A 17,626-nucleotide genomic window follows, 5' to 3' on the forward strand; every position below is an offset into this window, starting at 1 on the left:
AAGAGTTGACTCATTGGAAAAGACTCTGATGCTGGGAGGGATTGGAGGCAGGCGGAGAAGAGGATGACAGAGGATGAGACGGCTGAATGGCATCACTGACTTGATGGACGTGAGTCTCCGGGAGTTGGTGATGGACGGGGAGGCCTGGTGTGCTGCGATTCATGGGGTCGCAAAGAGTCAGACACGACTGAGTGACTGAACTGAAATGAACTGATGTAGCATTTTAAAATGAACTATCTTGTTCTTTCAAGAGCTTAATAACATGATCACTGACTTCTGTGTAAATTGCACCGTAGTTCAGAATACCCTGTTCTGTTGTCCTGGCCTTGCCTATGGAAGGACTGTGCCCCTTGCTGGGGTCATTAGTCATTAGGGCTGTCAGGTTAGGTCATGGGTGAGGGAGCCTTCGGAGGGGAAGGGGAACACATTGGGGTTTTGGACAGAAGCTGAGTCTGATTGAAGCCCCTGCTGAGCTGGGAGGCAGGAGACAGATGTGAGCTCTGTAACATGCTCTCCTAGACAGCCAGGTGGACAGGTGGAGAAGGTCTCAGGGACCCAGGTCTCATTCATGAAATGATGAGACTTGGTATCGATCTTTAAGTTTTAAAATAAATGCTTCCAAGGCCTTCTCTGGTGGTCCAGTGATTAAGAATCCACCTTTCAGTATGGGGGCCTCTGGTTCCATCCCTGGTTGAGGAATTAAGATCTCAAGCTATGAGAGATCACATGAGAGATAGCTAAGATCACGTGCTATGGAGCAACTAAGCCCACATATCCCAACAAAGACACAGAGAAGCAGCCAAAAAAAAAAAAACAAAAGAAACAAACGTCTTGTGGGAGCCTCCAGATTTCACAGGGCAGGGTTTTGAACCTTGTCTGCACAGAGTAGTGGCTTAGATTATGATCCTTGTTAGTAAGTGTTCTCTGAGCCTGGATAACCAGTGTGGGAGGGACCCAGCAGCATGAGCTGTCGAGTGCTGCCACCTTCTGGTCACCCCGGAGTACTGGGGTCCTGCCCCGGTTGGATCCAGGGATTCCTTGGGGAGGACGGCGTTGGTGATTAGAATAGCAAAGCAGAGAGATTAGAGGCTCATTATAACTGGTTTATGCGGAAAGTCAATAAAACCCATGACATCAGCTTTGCTCTGACCATGGAGGCCGCAGGCACCCTCTCGAATCGCTGAAGGTGCCCTACCTGAGGCATTTTCTCGAGTGGGTCTTAGAAGCCCAGGCAAGTAAGTGGTCCCAGAGGACCCCCGAGCTCCAATTAAATGTCCTGAAGGAAGAACAGAAAAGAAAAGGAGAGAAAAAGAAACAAGAAAGAACGACACGGGGATACCAAGCTTTGAGCAAGGCCCATAGCTTTATTTTCAAAGGGAGCTTATATACCTTAAGTTGTGCATAGAGGATAATAGGGGGTGTGAAATCATGCAAAGTCAGCAGTCTTTGATCCTTATGGAGACCAGGCTTTCTTTTCTGAAAACTTATCCTATACAAATGGTTGAGGTGATTTACATCATCTTCTGGCCAGAAGGCCTGTTAACATTTTATGACTCTGATAAGGTTTGTCAACTATAAGACTTATTTTCTCTAAGAGTAATTATTTTAAAGTTTGGCGAAGGTGTTAGATAAAGTTGCATTCCTATAGGGCAAAGGTGCAGTGGGCTTACAACAAAGGAAATAATTTATTACCTTAAGGGTCTAAAGTTGTTAACACCAAGGCCACTACTTATTTTTTCTATATACCAACTATATTAAGTAATACACTTCCGAGGATACAATACAGGGGATGTGGAAACTTGGCAGCAAGCATTGGCTCAACAATGAAATCTTCTACTAGTTTTATTCTAATAATTTCTAACTCCCTGAGAGGCTCTATACTATTTGAATATCTTGAGCTTCCCAAGCCTCTCCCAGTTGGGAGACTGTAAACAATCCTTTGCATAGCTGTAGGAGTCTGGGTAAACCTGTCAGGCAAGTTAGAGAGACCTCTGAGGGGTTTGGATTTAAACACTCCTATTATCCCAGGAGGCTTATTAACTAGAGCTTTAAGTTGATTTCCTTCAGAAAAAGGTGGTCGGGGATCAGTTCAGTTCAGTTCAGTCGCTTAGTTGTGTCCAACTCTTTGTGACCCCATGAATCACAGCATGCCAGGCCTCCCTGTCCATCACCAACTCCCGGAGTTCACCCAGACTCACGTTCATCGAGTCAGTGATGCCATCCAGCCATCTCATCCCCTCATCCCCTTCTCCTCCTGCCCCCAATCCCTCCCAGCATCAGAGTCTTTTCCAATGAGTCAACTCTTCACATGAGGTGGCCAAAGTACTGGAGTTTCAGCTTTAGCAGCATTCCTTCCAAAGAAATCCCAGGGTTGATCTCCTTCAGAATGGACTGGTTGGATCTCCTTGCAGTCCAAGGGACTCTCAAGAGTCTTCTCCAACATCACAGTTCAAAGGCATCAATTCTTTGGCACTCAGCCTTCTTCACAGTCCAACTCTCACATCCATACATGACCACAGGGAAAACCCTAGGCTTGACAAAACGAAACTTTGTTGGCAAAGTAATGTCTCTGCTTTTGAATATGCTATCTAGGTTGGTCATAACTTTCCTTCCAAGGAGTAAGCGTCTTTTCATTTCACGGTTGCAGTCACCATCTGCAGTGATTTTGGAGCCAAAAATAAATAAATAAATAAATAAGTCTGAAACTGTTTCCACTGTTTCCCCATCTACTTCCCATGAAATGATGGGACCAGATGCCATGATCTTAGTTTTCTGAATGTTGAGCTTTAAGCCAACTTTTTCACTCTCCACTTTCACTTTCATCAAGAGGCTTTTTAGTTCCTCTTCACTTTCTGCCATAAGCGTGGTGTCATCTGCATATCTGAGGTTATTGATATTCCTCCCAGCAATCTTGATTTCACCTTATGATTCTTCCAGCCCAGCATTTGTCATGATGTACTCTGCATAGAAGTTAAATAATCAAGGTGACAATATACAGCCTTGACGTACTCCTTTTCCTATTTGGAACCAGTCTGTTGTTCCATGTCCAGTTCTAACTGTTATTTCCTGACCTCCATACAAATTTCTCAAGAGGCAGATCAGGTGGTCGGGTATTCCCATCTCTTTCAGAATTTCCCACAGTTTATTGTGATCTACACAGTCAAAGGCTTTGGCATAGTCAATAAAGCAGAAATAGATGTTTTTCTGGAATTCTCTTGCTTTTTCCATGATCCAGCGGATATTGGCAATTTGATCTCTGGTTCCTCTGCCTTTTCTAAAACCAGCTTGAACATCAGGAAGCTCATGGTTCACATATTGCTGAAGCCTGGCTTGGAGAATTTTGAGCATTACTTTACTAGCGTGTGAGATGAGTGCAACTGTGTGGTAGTTTGAACATTCTTTGGCATTGCCTTTCTTTGGGATTGGAATGAAAACTGACCTTTTCCAGTCCTGTGGCCACTGCTGATATTTCCAAATTTGCTGGGATATTGAGTGTAGCACTTTCACAGCATCATCTTTTAGGATTTGGAACAACTCAGCTGGAATTCCATCACCTCCACTCTCTTTGTTTGTAGTGATGCTTCTTAATGCCCACTTGACTTCACATTCCAGGATGTCTGGCTCTAGGTCAGTGATCACACCATCATGATTTTCTGGATTGTGAAGATCTTTTTTGTACAGTTCTTCTGTGTATTCTTGCCACTTCTTTTTAATGTCTTCTACTTCTGTTAGGTCCATACCATTTCTGTCCTTTATTGCCCATCTTTGCATGAAATATTCCCTTGTTATCTCTAATTTTCTTGAAAAGATCTCTGGTCTTTCCCATTCTATTGTTTTCCTCTATTTCTTTGCACTGATCAGTGAGGCAGGCTTTCTTATCTCTCCTTGCTATTCTTTGGAACTCCACATTCAAATGGATGCATCTTTCCTTTTCTCCTTTGCTTTTCACTTCTCTTCTTTTCTCAGCTATAATGTAAGGCCTCCTCAGACAGCCATTTTGCTTTTTTGCATTTCTTTTTCTTGGGGATGGTCTTGCTCCCTGTCTCCTGTACAATGTCATGAACCTCTGTCCATAGTTCAACCAGCAGTCTGTCTATCAGATCTAGTCCTTTGAATCTGTTTCTCACTTCGAATGGTTTATTGGTTCCCCCTACTTTCTTCAATTTAAGTCTGATTTTGGCAATAGGGAGTTCATGATCTGAGCCACAGTCAGCTCCCTGTCTTTTTTCTGCTGACTGTATAGAGCTTCTCCATCTTTGGCCACCAATAATATAATTAATCTGATTTTGGTATTGACCATCTGCTGATGTCCATGTGTAGAGTCTTCTCTTGTATTGTTGGAAGAAGGTGTTTGCTGTGACCAATGTGTTCTCTTGGTGAAACTCTATTGTCCTTTGCCCTGCTTCATTCTGTACTCCAAGGCCAAATTTTCCTGTTAGTCTAGGTGTTTCTTGACTTCCTACTTTTGCATTCCAGCCCCCTATAATGAAAAGGACATCTTTTTTTGTGTGTTAGTTCTGGTAGCTCAGACAGTAAGACATCTGCCTACAATGTGGAAGACCTGGGTTCAATCCCAGGTTGGGAAGATATCCTGGAGAAGGAAATGGCAACCCACTCCAGTATTCTTGCCTGGAAAATCTCATGGACAGTGGAGCCTGGTAGGCTACAGTCCACAGGATTGCAAAGAGTTGGACACAGCTGAGTGACTTCACTTCACTTTCTAGAAGGTCTTGTAGGTCTTCATAGAACCATTCAACTTCAGCTTCTTCAGCGTTACTGGTTGGGGCATAGGCTTGGATTACTGTGATATTGAATGCTTTGCCTTGGAAATGAACAGGGATCATTCTGTCATTTTTGAGATTGCATCCAAGTACTGCATTTTGGACTCTTTTGTTGACTACAATAGCCACTCCATTTCTTCTAAGGAATTCTTACCCACAGTAGTAGATACAATGGTAATCTGAGTTAAATTCATCCATTCCAGTCATTTTATTTTGCTGATTCCTAAAATGTCAATGTTCACTCTTGCCATTTCCTGTTTCACCACTTCCAATTTGCCTTGAATCATGGACCTAACATTCCAGATTCATCTACAATATTCCTCTTTTCAGCACTGGACTTTGCTTCTGTCACTATTCACATCCACAGCTGGGTGTTGTTTTTGCTTTGGCTCTGTCTCTTCATTCTTTATGGAGTTATTTCTCCACTGATCTCCAGTAGTATATTGGGCACCTACTGACCTGGGGAGTTCATCTTTCAGTGTCTTATCTTTTTGCCATTTCATACTGTTCATGGGGTTCTCAAGGCAAGAATACTGAAGTGGTTTGCCATTCCCTTCTCCAGTGGACCACATTTTGTCAGAACTCTCCACCATGACCCGTTTGTCTTGGGTGGCCCTACATGGCATGGCTCATAGTTTCATTGAGTTAGACAAAGCTGTGGTCCATATGATCAGATTGGTTAGTTTTCTGTGATTGTGGTTTTCAGTCTGTCTGCCCTCTGATGAAAATGGATAAGAGGCTTATGGAAGCTTCTTGATGGGAGAGACTGACTGAGGGGGAAAGTGGAGAAGCTTAAAAGGCTTAAAAAATGTTTCTTGCATATGAAAATGTAGCTTCTTTTGGTAGATCATTCATTCTTAGAATCTGAAACTAGTTTTTTTGGTGATGAAAAATCATTGTCATTTTTTTAGCATGTGAATGTTGTTTAATCCGTTCAGTTTTTTCTAGAAAAAAATTTCAATTTGATGATTATTCCAGGCTTTTAATCCAGACTCTATGCCTTTAGTCTTTTGGGTGTTTTACTTAATAACATGAAACCTTTTTTTTTTTTTTTTTTTTTGACATAGCAGTTACTATTTTCTTAACACTCAAGATATGTAAAGACACGCAGATACCCTAGGTCTCTCTGGAATGTGACCTGTGATCAGCATGAGGAGTACTTTGTCCTTTACCCTTGAGTTGGATTATGTGTTGTCACATATACCTTCATGCTTTATATTTTTCTTACAGTAGAAGTACTTTATTGCCCTGTTTAGCCAGGACACATAATGCATGTATCATGTATAAAATTGAGGCTTTATCACTCTGACCCATGGTGTCATAATTAATTTCTTTATTTCCCATTGTTTTGTTGTTGGTGTTGAATTAAAGCTCTCTTTAGAGCTTTGAAGATTACTTATAAGAGTTAATTTACCAAGAGTGACTTCTTAATATAAAGTGCCTGTTTGCTTATTGAGCATTACTGAGGTTTGTTTTATCAAATGAAAATGGAGAGATTAGTGGAGCTTTCAAATTATTTAGGGCTTCCCTTATAGCTCAGTTGGTAAAGAATCCATTTGCAATACAGGAGACCCCAGTTTGATTCCTGGCTTGGGAAGATCCCCTGGAGAGGGAATACGCTACCTGCCTGGTATTCTTGGGCTTCCCTTGTGGCTCAGTTGGTAAAGATTCCTCCTGCAATGTGGGAGATCTGGGTTTGATCCCTGGGTTGGGAAGATCCCCTAGAGAAGGAAAAGGCTATTCACTCCAGTATTCTGGCCTGGAGAATTCCATGGACTTTATAGTCCATGGGATTGCAAAGAGTTGGACATGACTGAGCGACTTTCACTTTCAATTTATTTATTTAGTAAAAGGCCAGGCATGCCAGGTACTTATGCTGCCGCTTTGTGGAGATTAATGAGCCAGTTAAAACCAAGGGTCCTGATGAAAACTTATAAAGGATTAAAACCTTCCACACTGGATATTGTATTAAGTACATTATTTTAATAAAGTAGCGTGCATCATTCAGTTTGCATTTCAGGAAGGTGCCTTGTCATCTCTGCTACTAAATTCTGTGGGTGTCTAGAGCTGAATCCGTATGTAAATCTGGTAAAAGAAAGAGGCTTCCTAAAGGCAACTTAGATGCACGATACTGGGTGCTTGGGGCTGGTGCACTGGGGCGACCCAGAGGGATGGTACGGTGAGGGAGGAGGGAGGAGGGAGGAGGGTTCAGGATGGGGAACATGTGTATACCTGTGGTGGATTCATGTTGATATATGGCAAAACCAATACAATATTGTAAAGTTAAAAAGTTAAACAAACAAACAAACAAACAAAAACTACTTCAAACCCCCTAAGTCATAGGATTGGATGAAAAGGCCTTTGGGACACAGTATCTTAAAATAGGAAGGAGAAAAATGTGAGTTAATATCAGGATATCAGTGACTATTACGTTATTTTTTCTACTTTTTAAAGTAATGTGTATTACTTTATTGAAATGGGTACATTTTTATAAACTTTAATTTGCAGGAATCAGAGACCCCAACCCTCCAAGGCCTTTCCTTTACTGTCAGACCCGGTGAACTGTTAGCTGTGGTCGGACCTATGGGCGCAGGAAGGGTAAGTTGTGATGCCTTTTGTCAGCCTGATGCAATGCCACAGCCCCTGTTCAGACCTCAGAGTGGAGCCCAGAGCTGAGTGTGACTCAGTTTGAGCTAGAATTGGGTATATCTAGAAAGGTGTTTCTCTAGGTACATTAGTTTTGCAAAAAGGTTTCATGGCCAAATTCAGGATAAATGCACATTGTGTTTTCCTTCTTGATGCTTCATGTGACATAGTTGGGAACTGCTCGTGGGGAGTTTGGACATCTCAGTGAAGGAGATTATTTATGTGGCAGCTGTTTAGGATGGACGGAGACAGTGGGGACTTCTTTTTGTCACAGTGGCCCCTCCAGGAAGTCTGGAGGTGGTGAAGGCTCTTCCAGGAAGCGCTGAGCATTTCTTCATGTGACTTGACTTGGTCCCATCAGTGCACATTAGGGAATGTGCAATCATGTGCTGGAGCTAAAGATATAGACATGAGCCAGATCTTGACACCTCTGTCCTCCAGAGGCAACCAGGTTCTGGGGCAAGACAGATATGCAGGCAGACTATTTCAGCCCAGTGTGGTGAGTGCTCTGATGGCGTGGACATAGGCATGTCATTTCTCTGTGTTACAAGAGATATGAAGGACACGTACATGTGCACTTAGTGTCCTGTGTTTTGTACAACAAAATACAGAAACCTAAATGTGGGATGTGCACATGAGAGGGTGATGATTTCCTCCATGAAGGAGTTTTTTAAAAATTTATTTTTAATTGGAGGATAATCGCTTTACAATATTGTGTTGGTTTCTGCCATATGTCAGCATGAATCAGCCATAAGTTTACATGTTTCCTCTCTCTTGAACCTCTTTCCCACCTCTCATCCCATCCTACCCTCCTAAGTTGTCACAGAGCCCAGGATTTGAATCCCTTGGGCATAATGGACTTCTGGTCTTCAAATACATCAACCACAGAGTTCTTTTAAATAATAATCTTTGGATATATTCTTCACACATAGTTATCAATTTTTTAAAATGTACTTATTTATGTATTTGGTTGCATTGGGTCTTTGTTGTAGTGCATAGCATCTCTAATTGTGGCATGTGGGTTCAGTTGCCCTGGGCATGTGGGATATTAGTTCCCCCACCAGGGGACCAGGGATCTAACCAAAGCCTCTGGCTTTGGAAGATGGATTCTTCTTTTTTTCAGTGTTTATTATCTGGATATAATTATTGTTTTTTTAACATTTTATTTTGTACTGGGGTGTAACCAGTTAACAATGTTGTGATAGTTTCAGGTGAACAGTGAAGGGTGTATGTCAGCCATACGTGCACATGTATCCATTCTCCCCCAAATTTCCCTCCCATCCAGGCTGCCACATAACATTGAATAGAGTTCTATATGCTGTGCAGTAGGTCCTTGCTGGTGATCCATTTTAAATACAGCAGTGTGTACCTACCTGTCCATCCTGAACTCCTAATTATCCCTTCCTCCCATCCTGGAGGGTGGATTCTTAACCACTGGATCACCAGGGAAGCCCCACATAGCTTTTTAAAAACAAGTATTTGTCAAGTAAAAGATACTCAGATGCAGGAACAACTGCATTAAACATCAGATACAGAAAATACACATCCTGCTTGTCTGTTCTGCTAGAGAAGGATGTTAAACATTCTTAGTCTTTGCTGAGTAGAACATTTCATCTGAGGGAACTCAGGCAGAGTCGATTGTTATTGTATTAATATTCCTTATCAACCTTTAGTTTACGGTGACCAATAATGCTCTTTTCCATTTTTTTCCCTGCAATATCAAAGCTGTACTTTATACTCTTCTGATATCGTGTATCAAGCACCAGGGTGGGGTCGGCTGTGCTGTGGGTCGTGTTCCGTCCTGAGTGCACCGTGTTCACGTGTGTGTGTTGCTGTCTGTTTCAGTCCTCACTGTTAAGAACTATGCTTGGGTGAGCTGCCCCCAAGCCAGGGGAAGGTCAGTGTGCTCGGGAGGATCGCATGTGTTTCTCAGCAGCCTTGGGTGTTTCCAGGAACTGTGAAGAGTAACATTTTATTTGGGAAGAAATATGAAGAAGAACAATATGAAAAAGTAATAAAGGCTTGTGCTTTGGAAGAGGTGAGTAATGACTCTTGAGTTGCATGTAGTCGAATTTCAAATAATGATAACATTGATTTAAGCTCTAAGGTTTGTTAAAAGTTCTTTTTTTTTTTTTTTTGAATCTGAAAGGTCTTATTTGTTGCTTTATGCTGGACTTCTGGGTAAGTATGCAGTCATATATGTGGCTGTTTTAATTCTTGTGTGATAATGATGGTCACAGAATGCCTTTGTTTCATTTGGTGAAGTATCATTCACTTTTAGATTCTTTTTTTTAATGGACAGTTAACAAAATTTTGAAGAATAGAGAGCGCCATGTAATGAACCCTCATGTTTGCACCCCCAGGTTCAGCCGGGGTCAGCTGGTGGCCAGTCTTGTTGGGTCTTTACCCCTGCCTTGTGCCACCCCTCCACCCAACACCCCGCCCCATCCCCCGGTATTCCAAAACAGATCCTAGACCTCAGATTAGTTCATCTGTAAGCACTCATTGTTGTTTTTCAGTCACGAAGGCCTGTCCAGTTCTTTTCGACTCCATGGACTGCAGCAGGCCAGGCCTCCCTGTCTTTCACCATCTTCTGGAGCTTGCTCAAACTCATGTCCATCGAGTCAGTGACGCCAATGAACCATCTAATCCTCTTGTCCCCTTGTCTTCCTGCCCTCAGTCTTTCCCAGTGTCAGGGTCTTTTTCAATGAGTTGGCACTTCGTATCAGTTAGCCAAAGTATTGGAAATTCAGCTTTAGCATCAGTCCTTCCAATGAATATTTAGGGTTGATTTCCTTTAAGTATGCACTGGTTTGATCTCCTTGCAGTCCATAGGACTCTCAAGAGTCTTCTCCAGCACCACAATTCAAAAGTATCTATTCTTTGGCACTTTGCCTTCTTTATGGTCCAACTCTCACATCCATACATGACTAGTGGAAAAAACATAGCTTTGACTATATGGACCTTTGTTGGCAAAGTGATGGCTCTGCTTTTTAATATACTGTTTAGGTTTGTCACAGCTTTTCTTCCAAGGAGCAAGCATCTTTTAATTTCATGTCTGCAGTCACTGTCTGCTGTGATTTCTGAGCCCAAGAAAATAAAATCTGTCACTGTTTCTACCTTTTCCCCATCTGTTTGCCAGGAAGTAACTGTGAAGATAGCTGAGTGCTGAGGAATTGACGTTTTTGAACTGTGGTGTTGGAGAAGACTCTTGAGAGTCCCTTGTACTGCAAGGAGATCCAAACAGTCCATTCTAAAGGAGATCAGTCCTGGGTATTCACTGGAAGGACTGATGCTAAAGCTGAAACTCCAATACTTTGGCCACCTCATGCGAAGAGTTGACTCATTGGAAAAGACTCTGATGCTGGGAGGGATTGGGGGCAGGAGGAGAAGGGCATGACAGAGGATGAGATGGCTGGATGGCATCACTGACTCGATGGACATGAGTTTGGGTGAACTCCGGGAGTTGGTGATGGACAGGGAGGCCTGGCGTGTTATTTATGGGGTCGCAGAGAGTCAGACATGACTGAGTGACTGAATTGAACTGAATGGGGCCAGATGCCACATAAATCATCAATAAACATATTCTGTTACGATAAGCAATATAGTATGTAACATTTTATATTATCATTAACCACTTTTAAAAACTTAATTTTTTTAAACAAGTTTTTAAAAAAATCTTTTAAGGATTTTAAAAAGTTTTAGGCATTACCTAGTTAAAGGTATCATGTTGATAAATTCTAGTTTGATATTTTCCCATATATATTGCTTGACCTTACAAAGCCCTCTTGGACGCCTGTAAGTTTATACTTTCATCTCATATTTACACATTCCTGGTGACTTGGACATTTTCTTTTCAGGTTGCCTTGACAATCATAGATAATAAGATCCTTCTGTGTCTAGGTATAGAGGCCTTCAAGACTTGAGTTATTTTAGTGTTGCCTTCATTTCAGATATAATCTTCAGTCACCCCCTGGGCGATGTGATGTGAAAGAGCAATAGGCTATGAAATGGTTCAAAAGGACATGATCTGGTTCAGATTCCAGCTCTTCTGTTTAACAGCTGACCATCCTCAGACCAGTGATACGACCTCACTTAGTCTCAGTTTCCTCATCTGTGAAATGGGGCCAGTGCTTCCTGTGAGCTTGTTGTGAAGATTAGAGATAATCAGCATTAGGGTCCAGCACAGAGCTTGGTGTACAGATCTTACCCCTCAGGAGCTGAGAGAAGCCATGTACACGTGTACAAATGATGGAGCAGAATAAGACGGTCTTTCATGAGAGATGAGAGATGTAAACAGAGCCTTAGGAACCCAGCAGATAGAGATGAGTCCAGGATGGTTTCATGCGAGAGTATACTTGGGATGATACTGGGAAAATGGGCAGAATATTGACAGGCTGTGAGAGGAGGGGTGATTCCACATGGAAGAAAAGCTGTGAAGGAAGCAGGGCTCCTGCTGCTTGACTCTAGAGTCCAGCCCTCCTCTGCCAGGGCCTCACGTCCGGACTCACATTTACCATTTCAGCAGTCTGCTCCATGGTGCTTCTACTGTAAGTCTCAACCATCGCTGAAGGGCCCTTGATGTGCTTCTGGATGGATGGCATCAGATCTGCTTTGCCATTTTCTAGTTTGCCTCTAGTGTGTGTGTCTGCTGTCCAGTGAGAATTGGGGAAACTTAAAGGAAAATAATGTGAATAAGAACACCTGTCAGTGGGGGGAATTGTAGTCTATACGCAAGTCAGGCTTTTCCCTTTAACCTAATTGGAAAATGGTGGCTAGGAATTTAGCCTGACTTGGATTTTGTTGCAAATCCTGTGAAATGGTTTTCCCATTTGGGGCTGGTCCATGAATAATGTTCAGAGTCAACAACACAGTTACAGTCTTGCTACCAAACTCAGAGAGAGCCTGTTTCTTGTGCCCTAACTGTGCTAAGTGAATGTGTGGATTTAGGTGCTTTTTCTAGAACATGGTTAAGGTTGCTGTGCTATGACGTGTTACTATTTTGTTAAGCAAAATGAAACAATGTAGAATCAAAGCATAAAAGCTACTGCTGCTAAGTCATTTCAGTCGTGTCTGACTCTGTGCAACCCCATAGATGGCAGCCCACCAGGCTCCACCATCCCTGGGATTCTCCAGGCAAGAACACTAGAGTGGGTTGCCATTTCCTTCTCCAATGCAGGAAAGTGAAAAGTGAAAGTGAAGTCGCTCAGTCATGTCCGACTCTTCACGACCCCATGGACTGCAGCCTATCAGGTTCCTCAAGTTAAGTGGAGCAGTTTTCAAGGACTTCAACAGTGAAACAGAGGCCAATATATGTGTGTGTGTGTATGTGTGTATGTAGGGCTGGGAACCTGTTTAAAGTGGCTCATTGTTGTTCATGAAAACCAAATCAAGAGATGGTAATAACTTCTGAACTCAACAATGAAAGATGATGAAAGAATGATGAATTTTCATGACAGATCAGTTGCTGCCTTTCATTGGATATAACCTACTTAAGCTTTGAGTGAGCAGGGACCCTGTGTGTCTGTGTGCCTGTCAGGGAGGGAGGGTTACGATGGACACTCTTTCTTCTCTTTATGGTCATGTGCTTTGCATGTTATGACCCACACTGTGAATGTGGTCCCACTGTTGGTTTGATGGGAAAATAGGCATCAGCCACCAGTAGCAAGTTACAATCAATTCCAGTCCTTTTTCCATTTATAGAGGGTGTCCTCACTTTTGAGTTTAGTGACTCTTGTTTTTGTAGCACATTCTGTAGAAAAGGAATGTGAGACTTAGGGAGATCAAAGGACTTGTTTCTCATGCAGACTCCAGTGTGCTACCCGCTTTCCCCCCAAATTTGCTAAAGTAGAGACAGAGTTAGCATGTCATCCGCAGAAAGGTACTGCTGTGTATCTTAGGTTGATGCCTGAGGGGTTTAGTAGATATTTCAAAAATTTCTAACATAATAATTGTGTAACAAAACCTGATTGTTATCTTGTTGTTGGGGGATATTGTCATTGTTTTTTTTAATTTCCCCAGATACTCTGGGGAAAATAGACTGATTTGTCCATTTACTTCTTTTTTTTTTTTAATTTTATTTTATTTCTAAACTTTACAATATTGTATTAGTTTTGCCAAATATCGAAATGAATCTGCCACAGGTATACCTGTGTTCCCCATCCTGAACCCTACTTCTTAAATAATATTCAAATATAGCTTATGGTAGATTCCCAGATCCTCAAGTCAAAGCTTCATATCCTTCTTAACTTTGAGTTTTTCCTGCTTTCACAGACAAGCATCTACTTAGTCCAGCTGATCTCCTTGGTGGCCCTCAAACACGTTGTTTCTTTCCTTTTGGTTTTCCTGCCCAGCCTGCTCTTTCTGCTCCCATTTCTGTACAGACCTTGTCTTTCACTCTGACTTGCCTTAATTATCACTGTGAAGACATTGGCGAGGTGTTATCCCTTCTCTGAAAGTGAGAGGCAGAGACCAAGATCACGAAAACTGGTAACTTGAGATAAAACAAGTCCTGTGCCTTCACGTCCTGGGCTTCCAGCTCTCACACCTGTGTCTCTAGCACAGACCTTTGCACCTGCATGTCCAGCTGCACCGTGATGTCACCAAGAGCTCATCTCAGCTTGTCCACAAGTGATGTCTCCTAAACCTGCCTCCACCATCTTCCCCAGCTCAGTAAACGGAGACCTTGTCCTTCCCCTTCCTCACCCCAGACACCACAGTCTCCTCTTCTCTTACAACCCACATTCATCCCGTCATCAGGTCTTACAACTCTGCCTTCCAAATGCATCTGTAGTGTAACCCCGTCTCTCCATTCCCACTGTTTTCTAGCTTATTCCAGTAATGTCCTCACTTGTATCTGCCTTTACCCTTCCCCGCTTACTGCCTGGTTTCAGCAAAGCACAGGAGTTTCCTTGTAAACCCTAGACCATGTCAGTCCTCCCCTCCCCCTCCTCCTCTTACTAGAGTGCCCCCAGGCTCCTCCTGCTCTGTCTCCACCCTCACCCCCTCATTCTCACTCTACTCTCCTGCCTCCTTGTCCTGAACCCCTTAGGCATCTTCCCATAGCCCCTGCACCTACCCCTCCCTCTGTGAGGAGCAGCCTCTCCAGGTCTGCCTGAGCCCCCCAGCCCCAGATCTGCTCACACCCTCTCTGAGCAGAGCCCTCACACCCCAGTGTGGACTCACTTCCCTCCTTCACTCTCCATCCCCCTGAGCCGGCTTCCTTTTCCTTCTTGTCCTCAGCCCTTGTGCTCAGGTTAATTTTCCATATCACCTATCTCCCAGCATGGAAAGAAATTCTAAGAGCTCTGTTTCCTCGTGGCAGAATTCATTGTGCCCAGAATGGTGCCTGGTGTATAGTCCATCCTCAATAAATACGTGTTAAAGTGGTAAAAATGCATAAATGCTTTGAAAAAAATACAGAATGAAAACAAGTGAAAAGCCCTGAGAGTTTAATTTTCCTGGTTCCAGTTTAGTCACTATGAAATAAGCGCATTGCTGTTGAGTAAACATTTGTATGAAGAACTGATGCTAAAAGGTTAGGATGGCAGGAGAACACATTTTAAATGTTTTTCTTTTTTCTGTCTTCACACAGGATTTTAAGAATTTGGAGGAAAGAGATCTAACTGTGACAGGAGATGGAGGAACCCCACTGAGTGAAGGACAGAAAGCCCGGGTCAGCCTCGCCAGGTAAATGGGGTTTCACTTGCCATCCTGTCCCTCCTCCTCCGTGGCTCCTAGTGGACATGAGCACGCAGACCCCGTTCACTGGGTGGGCCTGTGTGAAGTAAGGTCTTGACCCTTTCCCTGAGCTTGTAGAAGGAACCCGGTGTTGTCGGACACCATCATGATTCAGAGATGAGACCCAAGGAGTGTGAAGTGTCCTCTCCTGATGTCTCTCTACATTTTCTAGAGCCGTGTATCAGGACGCAGACATCTACCTCCTGGACGATCCGCTCAGCTCAGTGGACGCAGAAGTCAGCAGGCACTTGTTCAAAAAGTGAGTTTGCACCTGTTTTATATCATTTCTTCTTTCCAGGAACCCTGTAGGGATCAGGAAAGGGAGCTCAGGAAAGCCTTTGTACGAGACCCAACTCCTGCTCTGGTGTTCCTCCCTCCCCTCTCTTCCCTCCACAGAAGATCCATCATAGAGAAATCTTACATCATGATGAGGTCAGGATAGGAAAATACAGCAGGTGCTTCCAGTGTGTGGAGGAGAGTGGGGTCCATGCTTTAGGGAGAGAGGGATAGATGGCAGATTCCCGCATGACTTGCTGTTGATGGATCCAGACCCCAGGGATAAGAAGGGCAATGTAAAAATTTTAAATCAGAGAGTAGGACTTGGTAACCTGGATGCCAGTCCTTTTTCCTCCATTGTGTGTTGAAGGCACATTGCTGCTGCTGCTGCTAAGTCACTTCACTCGTGTCCGACTCTGTGTGACCCCATAGACGACAGCCCACCAGGCTCTCCCGTCCCTGGGATTCTCCAGGCAAGAACACTGGAGTAGGTTGCCATTTCCTTCTCCAGTGCATGAAAGTGAAAAGTGAAAGTGAAGTCGCTCAGTTGTGTATGACTCTTAGCCACCCCATGGACTGCAGCCCACCAGGCTCCTCCATCCATGGGATTTTCCAGGCAAGAGTACTGGAGTGGGGTGCCATTACCTTCTCCTGAAGGCACATTAGAAGTGAAGTTTTCAGTACCAACATAGGACTTCCGTGGAAAGAGTATTGGTTTATGCTTATTAATTAATCTGTTGCTTTGGAAATACTTAATAAAGACTAAAATTTACAAATGATTTATTTCACATCTGAGTATAACTCAGTTGTTTTACATTGCTTCATGGATTCTTACTAGAATTAATAGTTAGACCCTTGTGTAGGGTTACCTTGAATTTGAAACTCGGTATCTTGGTTGAAGTCCTGACTCTCACTTTGTTTCTGGAATTTGTTGTCAGTGGCTCTTTCTTGGCCACAGAACTCCTGGAGGAGAAGAGCTCTGATGCTTTTCTGTCCTAACACACGCTGACTGAGGCCTCTTTGTAAGCCTCATGAATTCACTTTTTCTGAAACAGCCTCCACATCTACCTCTTGCTGTTGTTCACCTTGTAAAGCCAACAAGCTTTCCAGCTGCACTTATTAATGTCCTGCTGTATACACTGAGATTGATGCCCTTACAGATGTTCCTACACAAAACCTCTCAGTTTATAAGGAGGATGGTGAGCCAGGAGAGGGGAAGGACCACACTGGGCAGAATAAGGGAGACTAGGATGCCCAGCTCTCATTCCTGCCTCTGAGGAACCTGTCTCTACATGGAGCTGGTTAAGACAGATGCCTGGGAAAGCTCAGCAGAGTCACGGTTTAGAGAGTTTCCATACAGGGTAGGAAGTACTAAGTGGAAGCGGAAGTGGCAGCTGGAGGGTTTCACTGAAGTTGGAAGGTTCCCTGTGCCCGGGGCTGGGCGGGCAGTGCCCTGGGGCCTGCAGGCTGGGAAGATATGTGGAGGCTGAGAAGAGGACCCAGTCCTTTACTGAAGGAAGAGGAGAAGCTCAGGTGAGGAAGCAGGGCTGTGAGGAAGACAACAGGCACGTCCTCGCCTGGAGGAGGCGGGGTGTTCAGCAGAGAGAAGCTGTTTGGGAATTCTCGTTGTCAGGTCCTGTGTTAGATTCTAGGACTGTGTCCATCCAGGCTGCTCTCACAGAAACCAGAGCTGGGTGGCTTAAAAATAATGGAAGTTTATCTATCTCGGTTCTGGAGGCTGAGAAAGTCCAAGTCAGGGTGCTGGCAGATTCAGCATCTGGTGAGGGTCTGATTCCAGTGTCCTCTTGTGCTGGAAGGGTGAGGGAGCCCTGTGGTTCCTTTTATCAGGACACTAATCCCTTTCATGGAGGCTCCACCCTCGTGACCCAATCACCTCTTGATGGCCCCACCTCCTAATACCAACACAGTGAGGATTAGGTTTTAATGCATGAATTTTGAGGACAAAAGCATTCAGTCTATAGCAAACTGTCACAGATGGAGGTGCTTAGAGAACAGAAATTGATTCTCTCACGGTTCTTGAGGCTGGGAGTTCAGCGCGTGGGCAGCTTTGGTCTCTGCTGAGCACGCCTCCTTGCCCGCTGGTGGTGGCCACCGTGCGGTGTCCTCACGCGGTCTCCCCTCTGTCCTCAAGCACCCCTGTGTCTCTGTTCTTTCTTAAAAAA

General features: G+C 43.7%; 2 protein-coding genes across 6 annotated transcripts in view; both read left to right on the top strand.

The window, feature by feature from the left end:
- The window catches only part of LOC523431 (ATP-binding cassette sub-family C member 4-like), a 46,322-nt gene extending 36,949 nt beyond the window's left edge, over positions 1 to 9,373 (top strand). For all 5 annotated transcript variants that reach the window (XM_059892306.1, XM_059892307.1, XM_059892308.1 and 2 more), the window contains 2 exons: positions 7,290 to 7,379; positions 9,273 to 9,373. In XM_059892306.1, coding sequence (XP_059748289.1) covers positions 7,290 to 7,379; positions 9,273 to 9,302 — 120 coding nt within the window. In that variant the 3' untranslated portion in view covers positions 9,303 to 9,373. The remainder of the gene's footprint in view (positions 1 to 7,289; positions 7,380 to 9,272) is intronic.
- A 5,982-nt stretch (positions 9,374 to 15,355) lies between these two features.
- Positions 15,356 to 17,626, top strand: part of LOC100337053 (ATP-binding cassette sub-family C member 4) — a 1,051,816-nt gene continuing 1,049,545 nt past the window's right edge. Inside the window, exon 1 of the mRNA XM_059892301.1 lies at positions 15,356 to 15,426. The gene's annotated coding sequence lies outside the window, so the exon portion shown is untranslated. The remainder of the gene's footprint in view (positions 15,427 to 17,626) is intronic.

Source organism: Bos taurus, chromosome 12, assembly GCF_002263795.3.
Source record: "Bos taurus isolate L1 Dominette 01449 registration number 42190680 breed Hereford chromosome 12, ARS-UCD2.0, whole genome shotgun sequence".
Lineage (NCBI taxonomy): Eukaryota > Metazoa > Chordata > Mammalia > Artiodactyla > Bovidae > Bos > Bos taurus.